The sequence below is a fragment of the Mesocricetus auratus genome, unplaced genomic scaffold (genome assembly GCF_017639785.1).
Source record: "Mesocricetus auratus isolate SY011 unplaced genomic scaffold, BCM_Maur_2.0 Super-Scaffold_100013, whole genome shotgun sequence".
Classification (NCBI taxonomy): Eukaryota; Metazoa; Chordata; class Mammalia; order Rodentia; family Cricetidae; genus Mesocricetus; species Mesocricetus auratus.
In genome coordinates, this window is record NW_024429196.1 from 226,519 (window position 1) to 242,165 (window position 15,647).

Sequence of the window (15,647 nt, forward strand, 5' to 3'; positions counted from 1 at the left end):
ATTAAGTACTAAAAATAGAAATCATACTTTGATATTCTGCTGTAAAATAATCTATGTGAAAAAAGGTTTCCCCGCCCATCCTTTCTGAAGGTCATAAATACTGGATTTAAATATAGCTTATATCTGGATATAATTAGGAAGACCACTCTTAGCTAACATGTCTGTATTTCAACAGGAGAGGAATAATATTTCAATTGAGAAATGCATATGACTTTCTTATAAGCTAATTGAGGCACTAGGAACAGCACTTGTTAGCACACACAAGGTCCTGGGTTCCATTAAGAGCATACAGCGTGCATATGAGTAAGTGGACTAAATATAACGTTCTCATGCATGCAAATGAGACACAAAATAAATTTTGGCAACATAAGAACTACAAGCTGCCAAGTCTTCAACATCAAGCACTCCCATGTGCTACTGGAGACACTAGCCCAGATCCAGGACTTAAGCAGTTGCCTCTTTGATGTAATAGTAACCCAAAGCTGGTTGTTATCAAAGGAGGCCTACCTGTCTGTGTCACCAGTACAGAGCCTCTATGTGAAAACAGTGGAATTTTTTTTCTGTTATAGTTTTGCTTTTTGTTGTATAAACAATTTTTCAAAATTGTCAGGGGGGACAGAGATAGACTAGGGGATTGATGCCTGTGCCAAGCTCCCGCCGAGGTTTAAGAACGCTTTCATTGTAAGAATTCCATCTTAGCTTTTGAGGATGTTTAAGAAGCAAAAACTCTTGTTTGAGAAGTCTGCTTTCTGGATACATATAGAGATTTCTTAGTCCTTACGGGGAACTATAGATCCACCATCAAGGACAATAGCCACCCAAATATATACTCAGGGTTCTGCACAGAAATACTAGCTTCAAAGTCTGGAGAGCTCACTAGGGTCTTCTTGGTTTTATTTTCATTGGAGTTAAGAACAAGAACTCCAGCACAAAAACAAATGCAAAGATAATGTGACTACGATTTGCTTTCCTTTTTGTGTTTTTTGTTAATATTAACAGACACACTATAGGGTTCTAGAATTATCTTCCGTGTACTATTTTTTCAGTTATTATGAAACACTTAAGAATCAAATAGGAAGTAAAATTACACAGACACAATCACATTGTGATAAGAGGTAACTGAGTGATTTAATGTGTTATTACATGGAGAAGTGATTTAATGTGCTATTACATGGTGAAAGTAAGTACTTCAAAGTCATTGCATGCTATACTTCCCTGGGACTGAAGTATACTTAAAATTTAGTTCAAAACATTCTAGGAACTGTGGACACAATTCAGTTGGTAGAGAGTTTCATAATATGCAAAACACCCTGCATTCCATTCCAGCACTTCATAAACTATTCATGTGGTACTTCACACCTGTAATCCCAGCACTCATGAAGTAGATGCAGGAGGATCAGGGGTTTAAGGTTATTTGTGGGTGCACATAGAGTTCAAAGCCAGCCTGAGCTACATAAGCCCTATCTCAAAAATTTTGTTTCAGTCAGGGGATGGTGATGCACACCTTTAATCCCCGCACTTGTTGGGGCAGAGAAAGGTGGATCTCTGTGAGTTCCAGGCTAGCCTGGTCTACAGAGCAAGTTCCAGAACAGGCTCCAAAGCTACAGAGAAACCTTGTCTCAAAAAATAAAAAATTTGTTTTATTATTGCATTTTTTCCATAAAATTATAAATCACTACTTCTAAGAGTCCTTTTTTTTTAAAGAGATCTATTACTACATGTGTGTAGGTCTGTGTGTATGTATGTGGGTTCCCTAGGAGGTTAGAAGATGGTGTTGGATGCCCTGATGCTAGAGTAAGAGGCAGCTGTGAGTTACATGATATAGGTGCTCAGAACCAAATCTGGTCCTCTGCAAGGGCAGGCGCATGCCCATGACCACCAAGCCATCTCCTCAGCCCCATCAATTTCTTTCTTTCAAGTGCTGAACAGCGCTTCTATCAACCGTCTATTTTTCTTCCTAGAACTTTCCTATAATGTGGAAAAGGTTGTGACAATGAGGGTTTGGTTTCTTATTCTAAAATTCTACTCAGCAATTGAGTCAGGCAGTCCTTACAAAATGCTAGACAGACAAAAAACGAATAATACATAGGTTAACGTGCTTTTAAATGTTACTGAAAACATCCAGAGCTAACACAACCATTTCTGTAGATAATGGTCGCAGGAATTTCAAACAGCACTTCAATCCCTGAGAATGTCAGATACTGACTTTCAAGTTTCACAGAAACCCATTCTCTCTGAGCAGTGCTGTTTTAAAATATGCTCGCGATTTAATTGGGTAATCTTGGGCAGATTTACTTGAACCATAAGTAAACAGATAACATCTCTTAGTGAATAAAAATTAAGGTATAGAAGATGGAAATTCAGAAGCACCAGCTTTAATTTCAGCACTGGGGAAGTTGAGATAGAAAGCCCACCAGGTTGATGCTACGTTGGGACTCACTGCAAGGCCTTGTCTCAAAAACCCAAGAAGCAAGAGTCCAGGAATGACGGGGAGAGGAAGGAAGGACGGGAAGACAAAGCAGGAAGGGCCAGGAAGCTTGCTTCTGTCTCTCTTGTTTTGCAGGGCTGGGACTGCAAGCCCGAGCTGTGTGGGCAAGCACTCTACCACACTGATGCTCCCCGAGTATTGGAATGGAACTCAAGAGGTAAAACAAAACAAAACAACCAATCAAACAAACAAGCAAAGATGAGGATTTGGGAAAGATACCCCTTGGAATAAATACTTACCAGATCCAAATGTTTAAATATTAAGATAAAAATGAAATGATGTCAAACAATGGACAAAAGCCCTCATTACAATTCATGTTCACGCCAACACTCTCCCTTCATACCCACACACGCTCAGATCCACACACTCCTACACCGAGTTGAGAGAGCAATTAAAAAGCTATCGCTTCTTCATAGTTCTTTAAGGAAACATACACTTATAGTTTGCTTATTTACAAAATAAGTGAAAATTCCCAATTACTTCAAATGATCTGTTTCCAAGTTTCCTATAGTTCAAAGCTGAGTACATTTTCAAATTTTAGTGTAGACTCGTTTCCCTCACTTGTTTAGTGTCATATTTCATCTAACAAACACCGAATATAATACGACTGTGCAAACCCCCATCCAATATCCAGGCTTGGGTCCTAGAAGCTGGAGGGGTTAACAAGGAAAGTTACCACACTTAGAAACAATGTGCCATTAAGCCTTAGGCTGTCTGCCATGGCAGAACTCCGCTTGCATCACAAGAGTGTCTTCCTCCCACCCAGACACAGCAAACAGCAAGCAGGCTTTTGATTCAGTGGTGCATGCCCACCCTGGCTTGCTGTGGGATTTACACTTAGCTGTCGCTTGGCTTCCTTACTATGTGATTCCTGAGCTGTATGTGCCTGCAAACTAAAGGAAATAACAGGAGATGTGAAGAACGCAACAATACTAAAAACAGATGTTGGTGTAAAATTTCAGGGCCATTTATTTGTTCATTTCACTTTTTAACATGCAATCCCTACCTTTTTTTAAAGGGGAGAGTCTGCTTTTTTTTCTCTCTCTCTTAAAATGCCCAGACACATAGAGCATTTAGAGAGATGAAGTGTGTAAGACAGAGACCTGAGAGGGTGAAAAACAGGAAATAAAGTGTGTAGGAAGGATAAAGTGAAAAAAAGAAATTCCAAGCACCGTCTTTTTCGGGAGTTCTACGAAGTCCTTCTTACTCTCATTTTGGTCTGTCAACTCTTTGCGGATAGTGTCATGTTCCCAGTTGTGATTTGTAGATAAGGAATTATGAAGCATGGTTGTTCTTAGATACAAATGCTTTTGTGCCCAGAAAATGATAGTTTTATTTTGTTTGTCCCTGATCTTCACTGAGAAATATTTACCCCAAACATCCTGGCTTGGGGAAAAGCAAACAAACAAACAAACCAACAAAACAAAATAAAAACCCAGGCTCCATTTACTCAGTCCTTAAGAGTGGGAGTCACTGATGACTGTCAGGCAGCTGAGTCGCACATCATAATGAACAACCTACCCTATTTTTTTTTCTTGCAAAGATTCATATTACTATCCCTACAGTGAATTACTTCTTTGTTGGGTTTCTGAGAAATGATGGCCCAAGAGCTACTGCAAGATAATATGACCCCTCCTCCTGGAGCACCTCCCCAGAGCACCTGCTTTAACAGTCAAAAACCAACAGCAGGATCAGATTTCCATGCATTCTTATTAACAAACTTACATGATTTCCTGTTGGAAAGTTTCAGAGGCTGGACTACTATTTCTGGTCGTCTCAGAGCCAATCTCCTGGGGGAAGAAAAGGTCAATGGGCCTATCAGTTTTCAGCACAGGTTCAAGGTTAACACAGCACCAAAATATAAAATCCATAAGGAAGATCATGAAGGAACATAAGACGATCTCTTCAAATGAACTAAATCCAGTACTTTTCAAGTTTTAAAGTTAATCCCCCTTTCCTGAAATGACTGAGCTCTCCCTGTAGCACACACTCATATAGTAATGTGCTAGCATCTGCCTGTTTCACAACAACCCAAAAGGACCTGGTACTGTCACAGAGTTAGACAAAATAGAACTCCAAATCCGAACCCAAGGGATAATAGATTTGCAGGCAGGCTCTGAGGCTCATTTTTATCATAACTGTGCTAGAATGACACTCCGCAGGGAACGGAACATCTGAAGAGAGGTCACTGTGCTGCGCCAGCGGCTCACCGTTCCTGGAAGTGCTTGGAGGGAATCAGCCCTGCTCTGGGGTTGGCATCACCCTCGTGCCTCGCCTGCCACCATGTCACATCGTCTTGGCTCATGATTTGAAGGATGTCTCCCTTTCGGAAAGACAGCCCCGCCTCCTTACAAGGGATGGCCTTGTCCTCCTTCGGGTCATAGTCAAAAAGGGCTTTGATGAACACCTGGGAGGGAAGAATGAATGGCAGAGGTGAAGCTGTCTGCATTCTTGCAACTTAGACATAAGGGATGGCCATTTCCAAAGCACATGTCACTGTTGAAAAAGTAAGGTTCCGTCCCACTCCGCAAACAGTACCTTAGAGACATACCTTGCCTTCCTTGGAAGCTGTCTCCTCTTTGGCACTGGGTATTATCTTAAATGTAATTGCTCCCTGGGACTGACTCTGGAATCAGAGACAGGATCATTAGAGAGCCGGAGGCAAGAGGGATGTAAAACAGACAGGTAGGGAGCTAAGCACAGCTAGCAATGCACAGCACTCTACTGGGACAAAGCCAGAAAAGTATGTCTGCAGAAATTCCACAAACACGAGAAAGCTCTATGGTACATGAGGTCATCTGAAGACCATTTTTACACTTTTACATCCTGTGCACTTAAGGTATCAAGATGTCGACTGCCATCCATGCTAAGCTACATCAAAACAGAAACACAATATGAACAAGGCTTAAAAGGAGGACAAGAGTCAATGCCTACAGCACATAACACAAAGTCGAGATCCTGGCATTTAAGTGTTGGTATCCGTATTTGGTGCAACCAAAAGCTGATACCAGATGCTGTTTCTGTGGTTATGAATGTGGGGTTCATTTGGCAGAAATGTACATCAGAAAAAGTAACTAAGCACAGTCAGTTTTATTCTGGTAGTGGGATAAACATCACGTACAACAAGTCCATTGTAAGATTTAAAGACAGACAGAATGTCTACTCAAATTTAACTAACACCCTAATCCCATGACCCACAGACACTTGCTCATTATCTCAGACCTCTTGTTAATGGACATTTATGAAGACATCTGTTTAGAGGTACTCAGGGAACTGTCTATTGCTGTAGGCTTGCAAGTTAACATATAAAGGGGCAGTCTTCATTTTATGCCTACACCTGAACTTAATACTTAACAATTCCCATGCCTAAAACAATTTCAAAAGGTTTTAGCACTAATGAGAGAGGAACAGAGGCAAGGGCATCACCAACAGTTCTACAGAGGCCACCTGCTCACACTGACCTGAAATCCTGCATATATTATAACCTCATTCCAGCCTCAAAACACATCAGCAAATTGTTACTTCTTCCTACATACATGTAAATGGAAATCTTTAAGTTATATGGACTAAAGTGTTTCTATACATGTGTGCAGCACTCTGAGTCTGGAGTGCTGAATCCAAATCAAACTGAGACACCTGAAGCACAGTGATTTGATTTTCACTGAGATTTACAATAAAGTGACAGCTTACCAAAATCTGTATGATTTCCTCAGGCCTCTTGTCTTCCACTGGGATCCCATTCACTTCCCTCAGCTCGTCACCCACATGGATAAGACCTGATAAATACAGAATCTGGTAAGTCAGCAGTGTCACAAAGTGACACTGTGATCTGGGACTGTCCCCAACATTCAAGTGTCAGTCATTCCTCAAAGTGACTTAAGTGTCAGAACAGAGACCGTCTTTCACAACTCACATGCTTCGATTCTGCAGTTCTCTGATGATGGATATAGCAAATCAGATAACAGTATCTTGGTCTCTATCTAGAAATGCACATTATTGATGCCTTTAGAAAATAATTCATTTTATTATTTACTTACTACTTTTATTTGCTGTGAGTCTGTACATGCCACGTGTGTCATGTGTGTGTGCAAGTATGCTTAAAGGCCAGTGGTCAAATGTGGCACCATTCCTCAAGCACAAACTACCTTGTTGTTGAGAAGGGTCTCCTACTGGCATGGATTGTACCAAGATCTAGGTACACTGGCTGGCTGGCCTGTGGACTCTACCTCCTCAGAACTTTGATGATAAGCACAACCACCACATCTGGCTTTTAATGTGGATGCTGTGGATTAAACTTGTTTCTCATATTTGTACAAGCAAACACTTTTCCAACTGAGCTACTACCCTAGCATCTTAACATAATCTGTAAATTTAATTTTAAAACTTTATGCTCCTAGTAGCACATATTTTTCACATCAGAAACACTAAGACGGGTCATAATATAACTCTGCAGGCTGAGTAGTACCTCTGTGGGATAACACTTGACTAGCACAGCCAAGGTCATATGGGTGGGGGTGGGGAGGAATCAAGCATCTTCAGAAGCCGTGTAAGCTAAGACCACAGAGGGAGATTCATCTATCATGTGCTTGTCTGGTGTCCACATTTTAACACAGTGAAAGATGTCTTGCTTCTGGTTCTGCTATATTGTATCAAAAGACTAATAGCCACTTAACTACTCACTGGAACTGTTACTCACAGAACACAACACAATCTGTCTGTATTCAATGAATAAAGAGGCTCTCACCACTTCTGTCTGCAGCTCCTCCCCGCATGATCCGGGCCACAATGATTGCCCCTGTCTGTTCATCTTTCTTAATGGTAGCACCCTTTCAAGGCAAAAAAAAAAAAAAAAAAAAAAAAAAGGTGGGAGAGGAGAAAAGCATTTGAGGGCAGATTTTCAAATAGGGATGTAAAATAACTTTTATCTGGAAAAACCAGAAACTACTACAAAGAGAAAGAACAAGGCAGGAAGACAGGCATGTCAACTGTCCTTTGGATGCTCCTTATACTGTACCAAAATTCAGGCTACATAGAATCTAGTGTTTCAGCACAATTGAAGACTGGTAAATTCTTATATCTTCCAATTCATGAGAAACCCTTTTTTTCCTTTAAACTATCTACCTTGTATTGCTTTACTTTCAGAATACTGACTCATTTCATTTTATCAATATAATATCCCATGATGGGGGCTGCAGAAAGATCTCAGTGGTTAAGAGCATGGGCTACTATTCCAGAGGACCTAAGCTCAATTCCCAGCACCCATATAGCAGTTCAGAACCAGCAGTACCTCCAGTCGCAGGGGATCAATGCATCAAGCATAGATGTGATGTACACACATACACATGCACACACACACACACACACAGACATACATACACAAAGGGAGGGAGGAAGGGAGGGGCAAAATATCTCTTTGGATAACCTAGGAGGTTTTCTGCCCGAGATCCATAGCAGAATCATGGAAAGTCCACCCAGGGTTGTGAGGATTAGGACAGGACTTCCTTGGTTGCAAATGGCGCAATATTCCCCAGTCCCAGATCCCTTGATGTGGTAGTCCAACACCACAGGAATTCCAGTGCCAAGACAAACAGCTCTATTTATATTGTGAAATGTTAGGTGTCAGCCTAATTTCTCTTCATTATTTTAAAATACATCAGCTTTCCAGAACAGCCTAAAGCACTATTTTTCAACTACATCATTTAATTTCCAATCAGCCCTACCTGGCTACATGCTAAATTTCCTTTTACAAGTGTTAGTAGGTTATATTTTCAAGGTTATTACTATCAAAAAGGAATAGGATACTATTATTTTACTTGGAGTTTTGTTAGTTGCTCTAAGCCATATTCTCTGGATGTAAATGTCCCATTTGTTTTAAGGCAAGGGGACCCAGAAGCAGAATATCTCAAAGACAAGTGTGAGTGCTGGAAGCCCACCCCATTGAGCTCCCTAGGAGACCTCCTCATATCTGAAGGCAGACCAGACTCACCAGGGGTTCTCTGTTCTTGACCAGGCGGATTATTTTCACTGAATCCTCCTCCTCATCGATGTCATCAGGCATAGGAGGTAATACAGGATCGTAGCTCTTCTGAGCCACAGTATCATGTACTGACAACAAAGCCTGTAAAACAAACATGTCATAAAGAATTCATCAAATATGAAATTCTAAGTTCAGATGTACAAATAACGTCAAATGTTGCAGGATAATCTTATTGTACCGTGTGTAGATGTGTCTCTGACAAGGGACATTCTGATTGGTTTAATAATGACATGAATGATCAATAGCTAGGCAGGAAAGGATAGGCAGGATTTGTGGGGAGAGACGGGAACTCAGGGTTTGAATCTAGGCAGCAGGAGAAGCCAGCAAGACATGGAGCAAATCAAAAATACCAGATGGAGGAGAGATGAAAATCCATGTGGCAGAACACAGATGAACAGAAACTGACAGAAACAGGCAGAACACAGATTAATAGAAGCCTTCAAATAATAACATGGAGACTTCTTATTAATTATGAAAGCTAGGCCTTAGCTTAGGCTTATTCCTATCTCTTATAAACTAAATTAACCTATTTCTATTAATCAGAAGGCATCTTGGCAAAGATACACCATCACAGTGTACAAAAGGATTATCCCAAAAACAGCCAAAATAGCATTACCCTGTTGGCATAGTAATGGTAGGTAAGGAAACCATTTGAAACAGGGCCTCTTTGACTCAGGCAGTGGGGCCGGGGCAAGCCCTGTGGGATTACAGAAGGCAGACCTACTCAGTTGCACCCGTGCCTCCTCTTCTAGTACCACTGACAACATGCGTTAAATTTCTTCTAACCTGTACATTCTCTAGTAATCCCAACATGGCAGCAATTGAGGCAAAGGTCAGGGGGAAAACAAAATGAGAATACTGGCATACTAACAATAAGCCAACAGAAGTTTGAGATACTGTATTTTTCTTTAGTTTTTAAAAACATTTATATATGTGTGAATATGACTGTGTAACATAAATGTATGCATGTTTGTGCATATGCATGTGAGTGCACATGGGTCATAGGTGCACCTGTATGTATGTGGAAGCCTAAGGTTAATATGATGAGTCTTCCTTCATCTCTCTCTTCCACATGTGTAGAGGGAGGGCTTCTCAATGTTTTAGTTAGTGACTCAGTGCTCACTTAGATGAAGCCCTGTGATGGCTCCCAAACATTTTATAAACCAGGTTTGGTGGTATATGTCTATAATTCCAGTACCCAGGATGTGGGGGAAGAAAAAATAATATTTTCTCACATACATCAAAGAGAGAAAATGCCGGTACTTTACATTTCCTAGTTCAGATTAATGCATTTGAGATGTCTCACTTACTTCCTGCACTACCCATACCTGACTCTAGGTGGAGGTCTAGAGATCATCCTCTCCTCTCCTCCTCCTCCTCTCCTCTCCTCCCTCCCCTCCTCTCTTCTTCCCACCCCTCCCCTCTCCTCCCCAGACCCAACATCCACCATATAGCTTACTAAATATACTTCCCAAAGATATTTAAAACATATTTTCATCTTTCTAATTCAACTCAAAGATCAACAAGCAATACCACCTGCTTCTGTGAAGTTTGATGGGAACCGTCATACTAGTGAATTCCTGTATTGTCTATAGGTTCTGTCATGCTACAATCCCAAAGCGGATAGCTGGGACAGGCACCTCCAGATCACCATTTCTATGACTACAAAAGACATTGTAACAGATTTGTGTGGTCCAGATGCACTCACTGATGCCCCACTTTCAGACTGGTAGTTCCCAATGTAGCCAGAATGACTGCTGGTTGATCAGAACTCATCTATGGATGCCTTATAGTCTGAGCTTTGGTCAAAGGTGTGGCTACTGGCTAGTATATGTCTTGACCTTCAAGACCTAACAACAGGATGTTTGATCAAAGGTCTGGCTAGTAGATGTCTTGACCTTCAAGACTTAACAACAGGATGTTTGGTCAAAGGTGTGGCTAGTAGATGTCTTGACCTTCAAGACCTAACAACAGGATGTTTGGTCAAAGGTGTGGCTAGTAGATATCTTGACCTTCAAGACCTAACAACAGGATGTTTGGTCAAAGGTGTGGCTCCTAGATGTCTTGACCTTCAAGACCTAACAAAAGGATGTTTGGTCAAAGGTGTGGCTACTGGATAGATGTCTTGACCCTCAAGATCTAATAACAGGATGTTTGGCTTAGGGTTTGGTTGCTTGATGTTTTGGGTCTTCAGGTAATTATGTTTGTTTATTCCTTGTATCACTGGAAGTGTTTTGCCCTCCCCTTTTGATTGGGATACATAAGAACTGTGAGTAATAAACTTGGGCATTTTTTTTTACAGTATTCACTGGGAGCCCTCCCAACTTTATCTTCTATCTCTTGTCTATTTCTTCCTTAAATTCTCACTCCCCTTCTTAGGAACATACAGACAAGTTGGCTGGATCCAACATTCTAGGGGTGGAAGCTTCTTACCCATTGAGCAATATCCTCATAGTCCCATTCCTTGGTTTCTAGACCTCAGCATTACATTTTCCTTCATATTTGGAAAGCATAATTATACATATGCTATATTTAATATTTATATCATTCCATTGCTTATGCCATCTATCAAGCAATCATAAGCTCAGATGGCAAAATGGTGTGAATTTTCAAATTGAACAATCTTAATAACTAACATATGCAACCAACTGTCCCTTTGCAACTCAGAAGATTGGTTCCAAGAGCCACACTAATGTCAAAACCTTCAGATGCTCACTCCCTACATAAAATAGTATGAGACATACATATAGATCATGTGTTTCTGCTTACATACTTTAAACCATCTGTAGATGACTTACACTCCATATTTTGAAAATAGCTACAGAACTATACTACTTGGTAGATGGTGACATGGAATTTCTGTATGTGTACAACACACATTCAGCATTTTTCAAATATATTCAGCCAGGGTTGGTTGAATGTGCCTCTAAAACTGTGAACTAAATAACCTCTTTTTAAAAAAGCATATAAATACCCAGCTTAAAATATTTCATGTAGCAACAGGAAGCAGAAGAACACATCTTGCACAGCCTGGAAGAAATCTCTGAAGTTTGCACAGGGAAAGGACAGCTCCTGGTTTTTAATGGTGAAGAAATTCTCATGACTGGGAAGGGCTGCCCGTCATATGTTACTTTGGTATTGTAAAGATAAATCCAAGATTAAAAGCTGTGACACACTGACTGAACAAAATGTAAAAGTAAACCTCTGAGGCCAAAACTCTTCCAAGTAACTTAATGTTATAACAGAAAAATAATTACAGATATTGTCTATAAGAATATTATGGTAGTCAATATCAAACTTGCATGACTAGAGATCAATCAGAACTTACCAGGCATGACAAAGAAGGTTAAAAAACATTACTCATATGGAGGAAAAATGGAAGAAATAGAACAAAACTCTGAAATTAGAGATATAACTGGACAAAACAAACAGTAGTCCAGGATATTAAAATCTACTACTATGGGTGGAGAGACGGCTCAGTGGGTAAAAGTGCATGTGAACAAGTTTGATGACCTCTGAGTTCAGGATCCCCAGAATCAACATGATAAGCCAGATGTGGCAGGGAGTATCTGTAATTCCTGCATTCCTCTGACTAGACATGAGGTGAAGACAGAAAATCACCTGGAAGTCTATGGGTATGCCAGACTGGTGCATGCCATGAGTCACCAGAAACAACAGAGACCCTGCCTCAAAACAAGGTGAAAGCCTACTGCTGAAAGTTGTACTTCAACCTCCACATGTGGGTAATGGAATACACACACACACACACACACACACACACACACACACACACACATGACATCATACTATACCATATACCCCCTCACGGCATACCATATTTACATAAGGGGAAAGTAATTATGTAGAAGACAAAGTAATATAAACTATTCAAAAAATAAAGCAAGAATTAAAAACATATTAAGAGAGGGCCTGAAGAGATGGTTCAGCAGTTAGAAGCATGGGTTGTTCTCCTAGAAGACCTGGGTATAACTCCCAGTACTTGCATGATAACTCACAACTGCCTGTAACTCCAGGCCTGGGGCATTTGGCTTTCATGGCCTCCAGAGCACATGATGCACAGAGATGCAGACAAAACACCCATACACATGACAGAATAATAGGCAACTGTGGGATCTTAAAGAGCCTAAAGTAGGTACTCAGATTCTCTGAAGAAGTATGACTTTTTTTTTAGGAAATATGAAAGAAATTACAAATTTGGTGAAAAAATAATAAACTCACATGTTCCTTAAGCACAAGTACCTGAGCACATGGACAGGAATACAAAATAATCAAAACTGCTTCAAGCATGTGAGAAACCTCTAAAAATCATGAACCAGAAAAAAATTAGCACATTACATACTAAAGAGTAAAGATGAAAGTTAATTCCATTGTACGTAAGATGACCCACAAAATAAGAAAGCATCTTTAAAATACCTGAAAAGAATACTATCAAACTAGCATTCTATATCCAGCAAAGATAACTTTTAGCAGAGAAGACTTTTCAATGAGATGGGGTATTTTTAATGTATCACCAGCAGACCTGTTTTGGAAAAATGTTATAGGGAATCTTTTAGATGGGAGGAAGATGATTGTCCACCTAGAGCAGAGAAGGGCACCAGCAATGAAATGACCTCTATCTCAATGTCTTTCTCAACCACATTCCACATGACAAGAACAGCAGATGGCCAGTTAGAGCATTTTAAAATAGTATAGTAATGGCATTACAGATGATATTAAGAACACCAGCTATTTATTTTCTTGGCTTTGGACTCGTTTCTGTGTCTAAATTTCAACAGCATTTTGCAGATTTCAAGTTCATCATGCTCACAGCTTTGCTTTAGTAATATTATTACGTGGCAACATTTTGTAGTTTGGAGAATGAGAAAGCATTTGGCATTCCATTTTCCTGTCTTCACTGAGGTGATTTTATTCTTCAGCATACAGATTTCCCTCTCAAAAGACAGAACTTAAATAAAAACTGTGTTTCCATGTGCCATAACCACCAATCACAGCTGATAGTTTTACCTGTTGCCCAGAAGCATCTGCAGGAAATTGAACACCAGACCTGTAACACACCACTGCTGTGGACCCTTGGAGTCACTGCTATGCTGAGCATCTGTCAGGTGCACAGAATTAAATGCCTGCTCATCAGGATGAAGGACACTGATTTATCCCTCCAGAAAGGAACTCAACTTTTCCTCCAGCTTCCTTTAATGAAGTCTCATCCTTCCTTCAGGCGCATGCAATGAGTAAATTCTGGGAAGTAAACGTTCTGGAAAGCTAAAACAAATCTTTTTTATTTTAGCTTTGTTTTTAATCTGTCAAATTTTTCCTAACACACAAAATTATAATACTATGTTCAATCAGCACCAGGATGATGCAGGTCAATTTGCCTTTACTGGAGTTGTGTATGTGTAGGAGTTTGTATTCACTAATGGCTGCCTATACACCCCAAAAGCATGCGTCTACCAGTGCCCATGAGCAAGACAACACTACTGCTCCTGCCCACACATCATGGCTGCAAGCACCTGGCTACTCGTGACCTTCACCATTTTCACCCTTCTAATGTCTCCTGCATACATTTCATTGCTCCTCTTAGACTAGTAAGTTCTTAAAAGTGTTTCTATATACATTTTGGATATGATTTTCAGATGGTAATAGAACTGATGATCTTTAAATTTTTTGACAGGCCTCAAGTAAAATTAATGCTGCAGAATAACAAATCATCCCCTAATTATTAAAGGCTCAAGCCATGAGTCACAGGACAAAGAGTGACCACTCTTCAGAAGCAAGAGATTACAAAAGGGGAAAGAACAGGTTACAATCTTAGACTACCAATAATATGAATCAAATGTTTAATTATATGGGCAGATGAAGAGAGTGTAATGGAACAGAGAAGAAGTTTCAATGGATAAAGCACATGTTGTGAAAATATTAGGACCTGAGTGTGACTCCTCAGAATCCAAGTAAACCAGGCAGGGTAGCTGGCTGCTGTAATTCCAGCACTGGTATGGTGAGGTGGTATAGAGTCAGGAGTCAGCTAGCGTGGTCTACAAAGCAGCAACCGAGAGCCTCTGCACTAAGACTATACTCTGATCTTGTCTTAGTCAGGGTTTCATTGGTGTAATGAAATGCTATGATCAGAAGCAAGCTAGGGAGGATTTATTTGTCTTACACTTCCACACTGCGGTTCATCAGTGAAGGAAGTCAGGACAGGAACCCAAACATGTCAGGAGCCTGGGGGCAGGAGCTGATGCAGAGGCCATGCAGGAGTGCAGCTTCCTGGCTTGCTCAGCCAGCTTTCTTTTCTTTGTTTTTTTAAACGATGAATATTTCTTTCACTATTTTTTCTTACAATTTATTCTATGTGTCTTTCATATCATATATGTTGATCCCATTCATTTCCCCTTCCCTTTGTTTTTGCCCTCAGTCCTGATACTCCCCCCATAAAACAAAATTAGAGAAAAAAAATGGAAAAAAGTTTTTAAAAAGACACAATTAAAAATCTCATTACAGAAGCTGCAGTGAGTCATGCCATAAACCCCTTTACTTGCAAGTGTTCATTGTATAGTCATTAGTCTGTTTGAGGCTTCTAGTTTCTACTACACTCTCAATGCTGGGCCCTCACTAGGACTCTTCCTGGGTATCCTAGAGTTGCTATGGTATGGAGATCCTGCAGCTTTGGGTCTGCCAGTCAGGGTCCTTCACATGCTCCAGCAAATCATAATGGGGTAGATGATGGGGCAGGCCACGTCATAACCCTGGGTCTGGGCCTGGGCAGCAGTAGGGTTGGTCAACCAGATGAGAAATGAGTAGAGCTGTCCCATGTTTACAACATTATGGCTGGCTCACCTACACCTACGCTAATAGAGTGGGCTCTCCTGCTCTCAAGACCACAGGGCCAGCTCTCCCACCTGCTCCAAGAGTTGATGGGCAAATAGGAAGGCAACTACTCCCCACACCAATGTGGCCATAAGACAGATGGGAAATGGGGACAGTTCTCCGTGCTAACAATTTGGGGGCTGGCTCACTCACACTTGTATTAACAGGGTTGGCTTTATTTTGCTGCCCAAATGAGGTACAGGACCTGCTCTCCCAAGTGTTACAGCTAGTGGGTGTCAG

General features: G+C 40.6%; 1 protein-coding gene across 4 annotated transcripts in view; it reads right to left on the bottom strand.

The window, feature by feature from the left end:
* The window catches only part of Mpp7 (membrane palmitoylated protein 7), a 201,238-nt gene that overhangs the window by 46,820 nt on the left and 138,771 nt on the right, over positions 1-15,647 (bottom strand). For all 4 annotated transcript variants that reach the window (XM_005083443.4, XM_040755245.1, XM_040755244.1 and 1 more), the window contains exons 6-11: positions 8,475-8,606; positions 7,233-7,314; positions 6,179-6,264; positions 5,040-5,114; positions 4,699-4,895; positions 4,214-4,278 (exon numbers count right to left, since the gene is read on the bottom strand). In XM_005083443.4, coding sequence (XP_005083500.2) covers positions 4,214-4,278; positions 4,699-4,895; positions 5,040-5,114; positions 6,179-6,264; positions 7,233-7,314; positions 8,475-8,606 — 637 coding nt within the window. The remainder of the gene's footprint in view (positions 1-4,213; positions 4,279-4,698; positions 4,896-5,039; positions 5,115-6,178; positions 6,265-7,232; positions 7,315-8,474; positions 8,607-15,647) is intronic.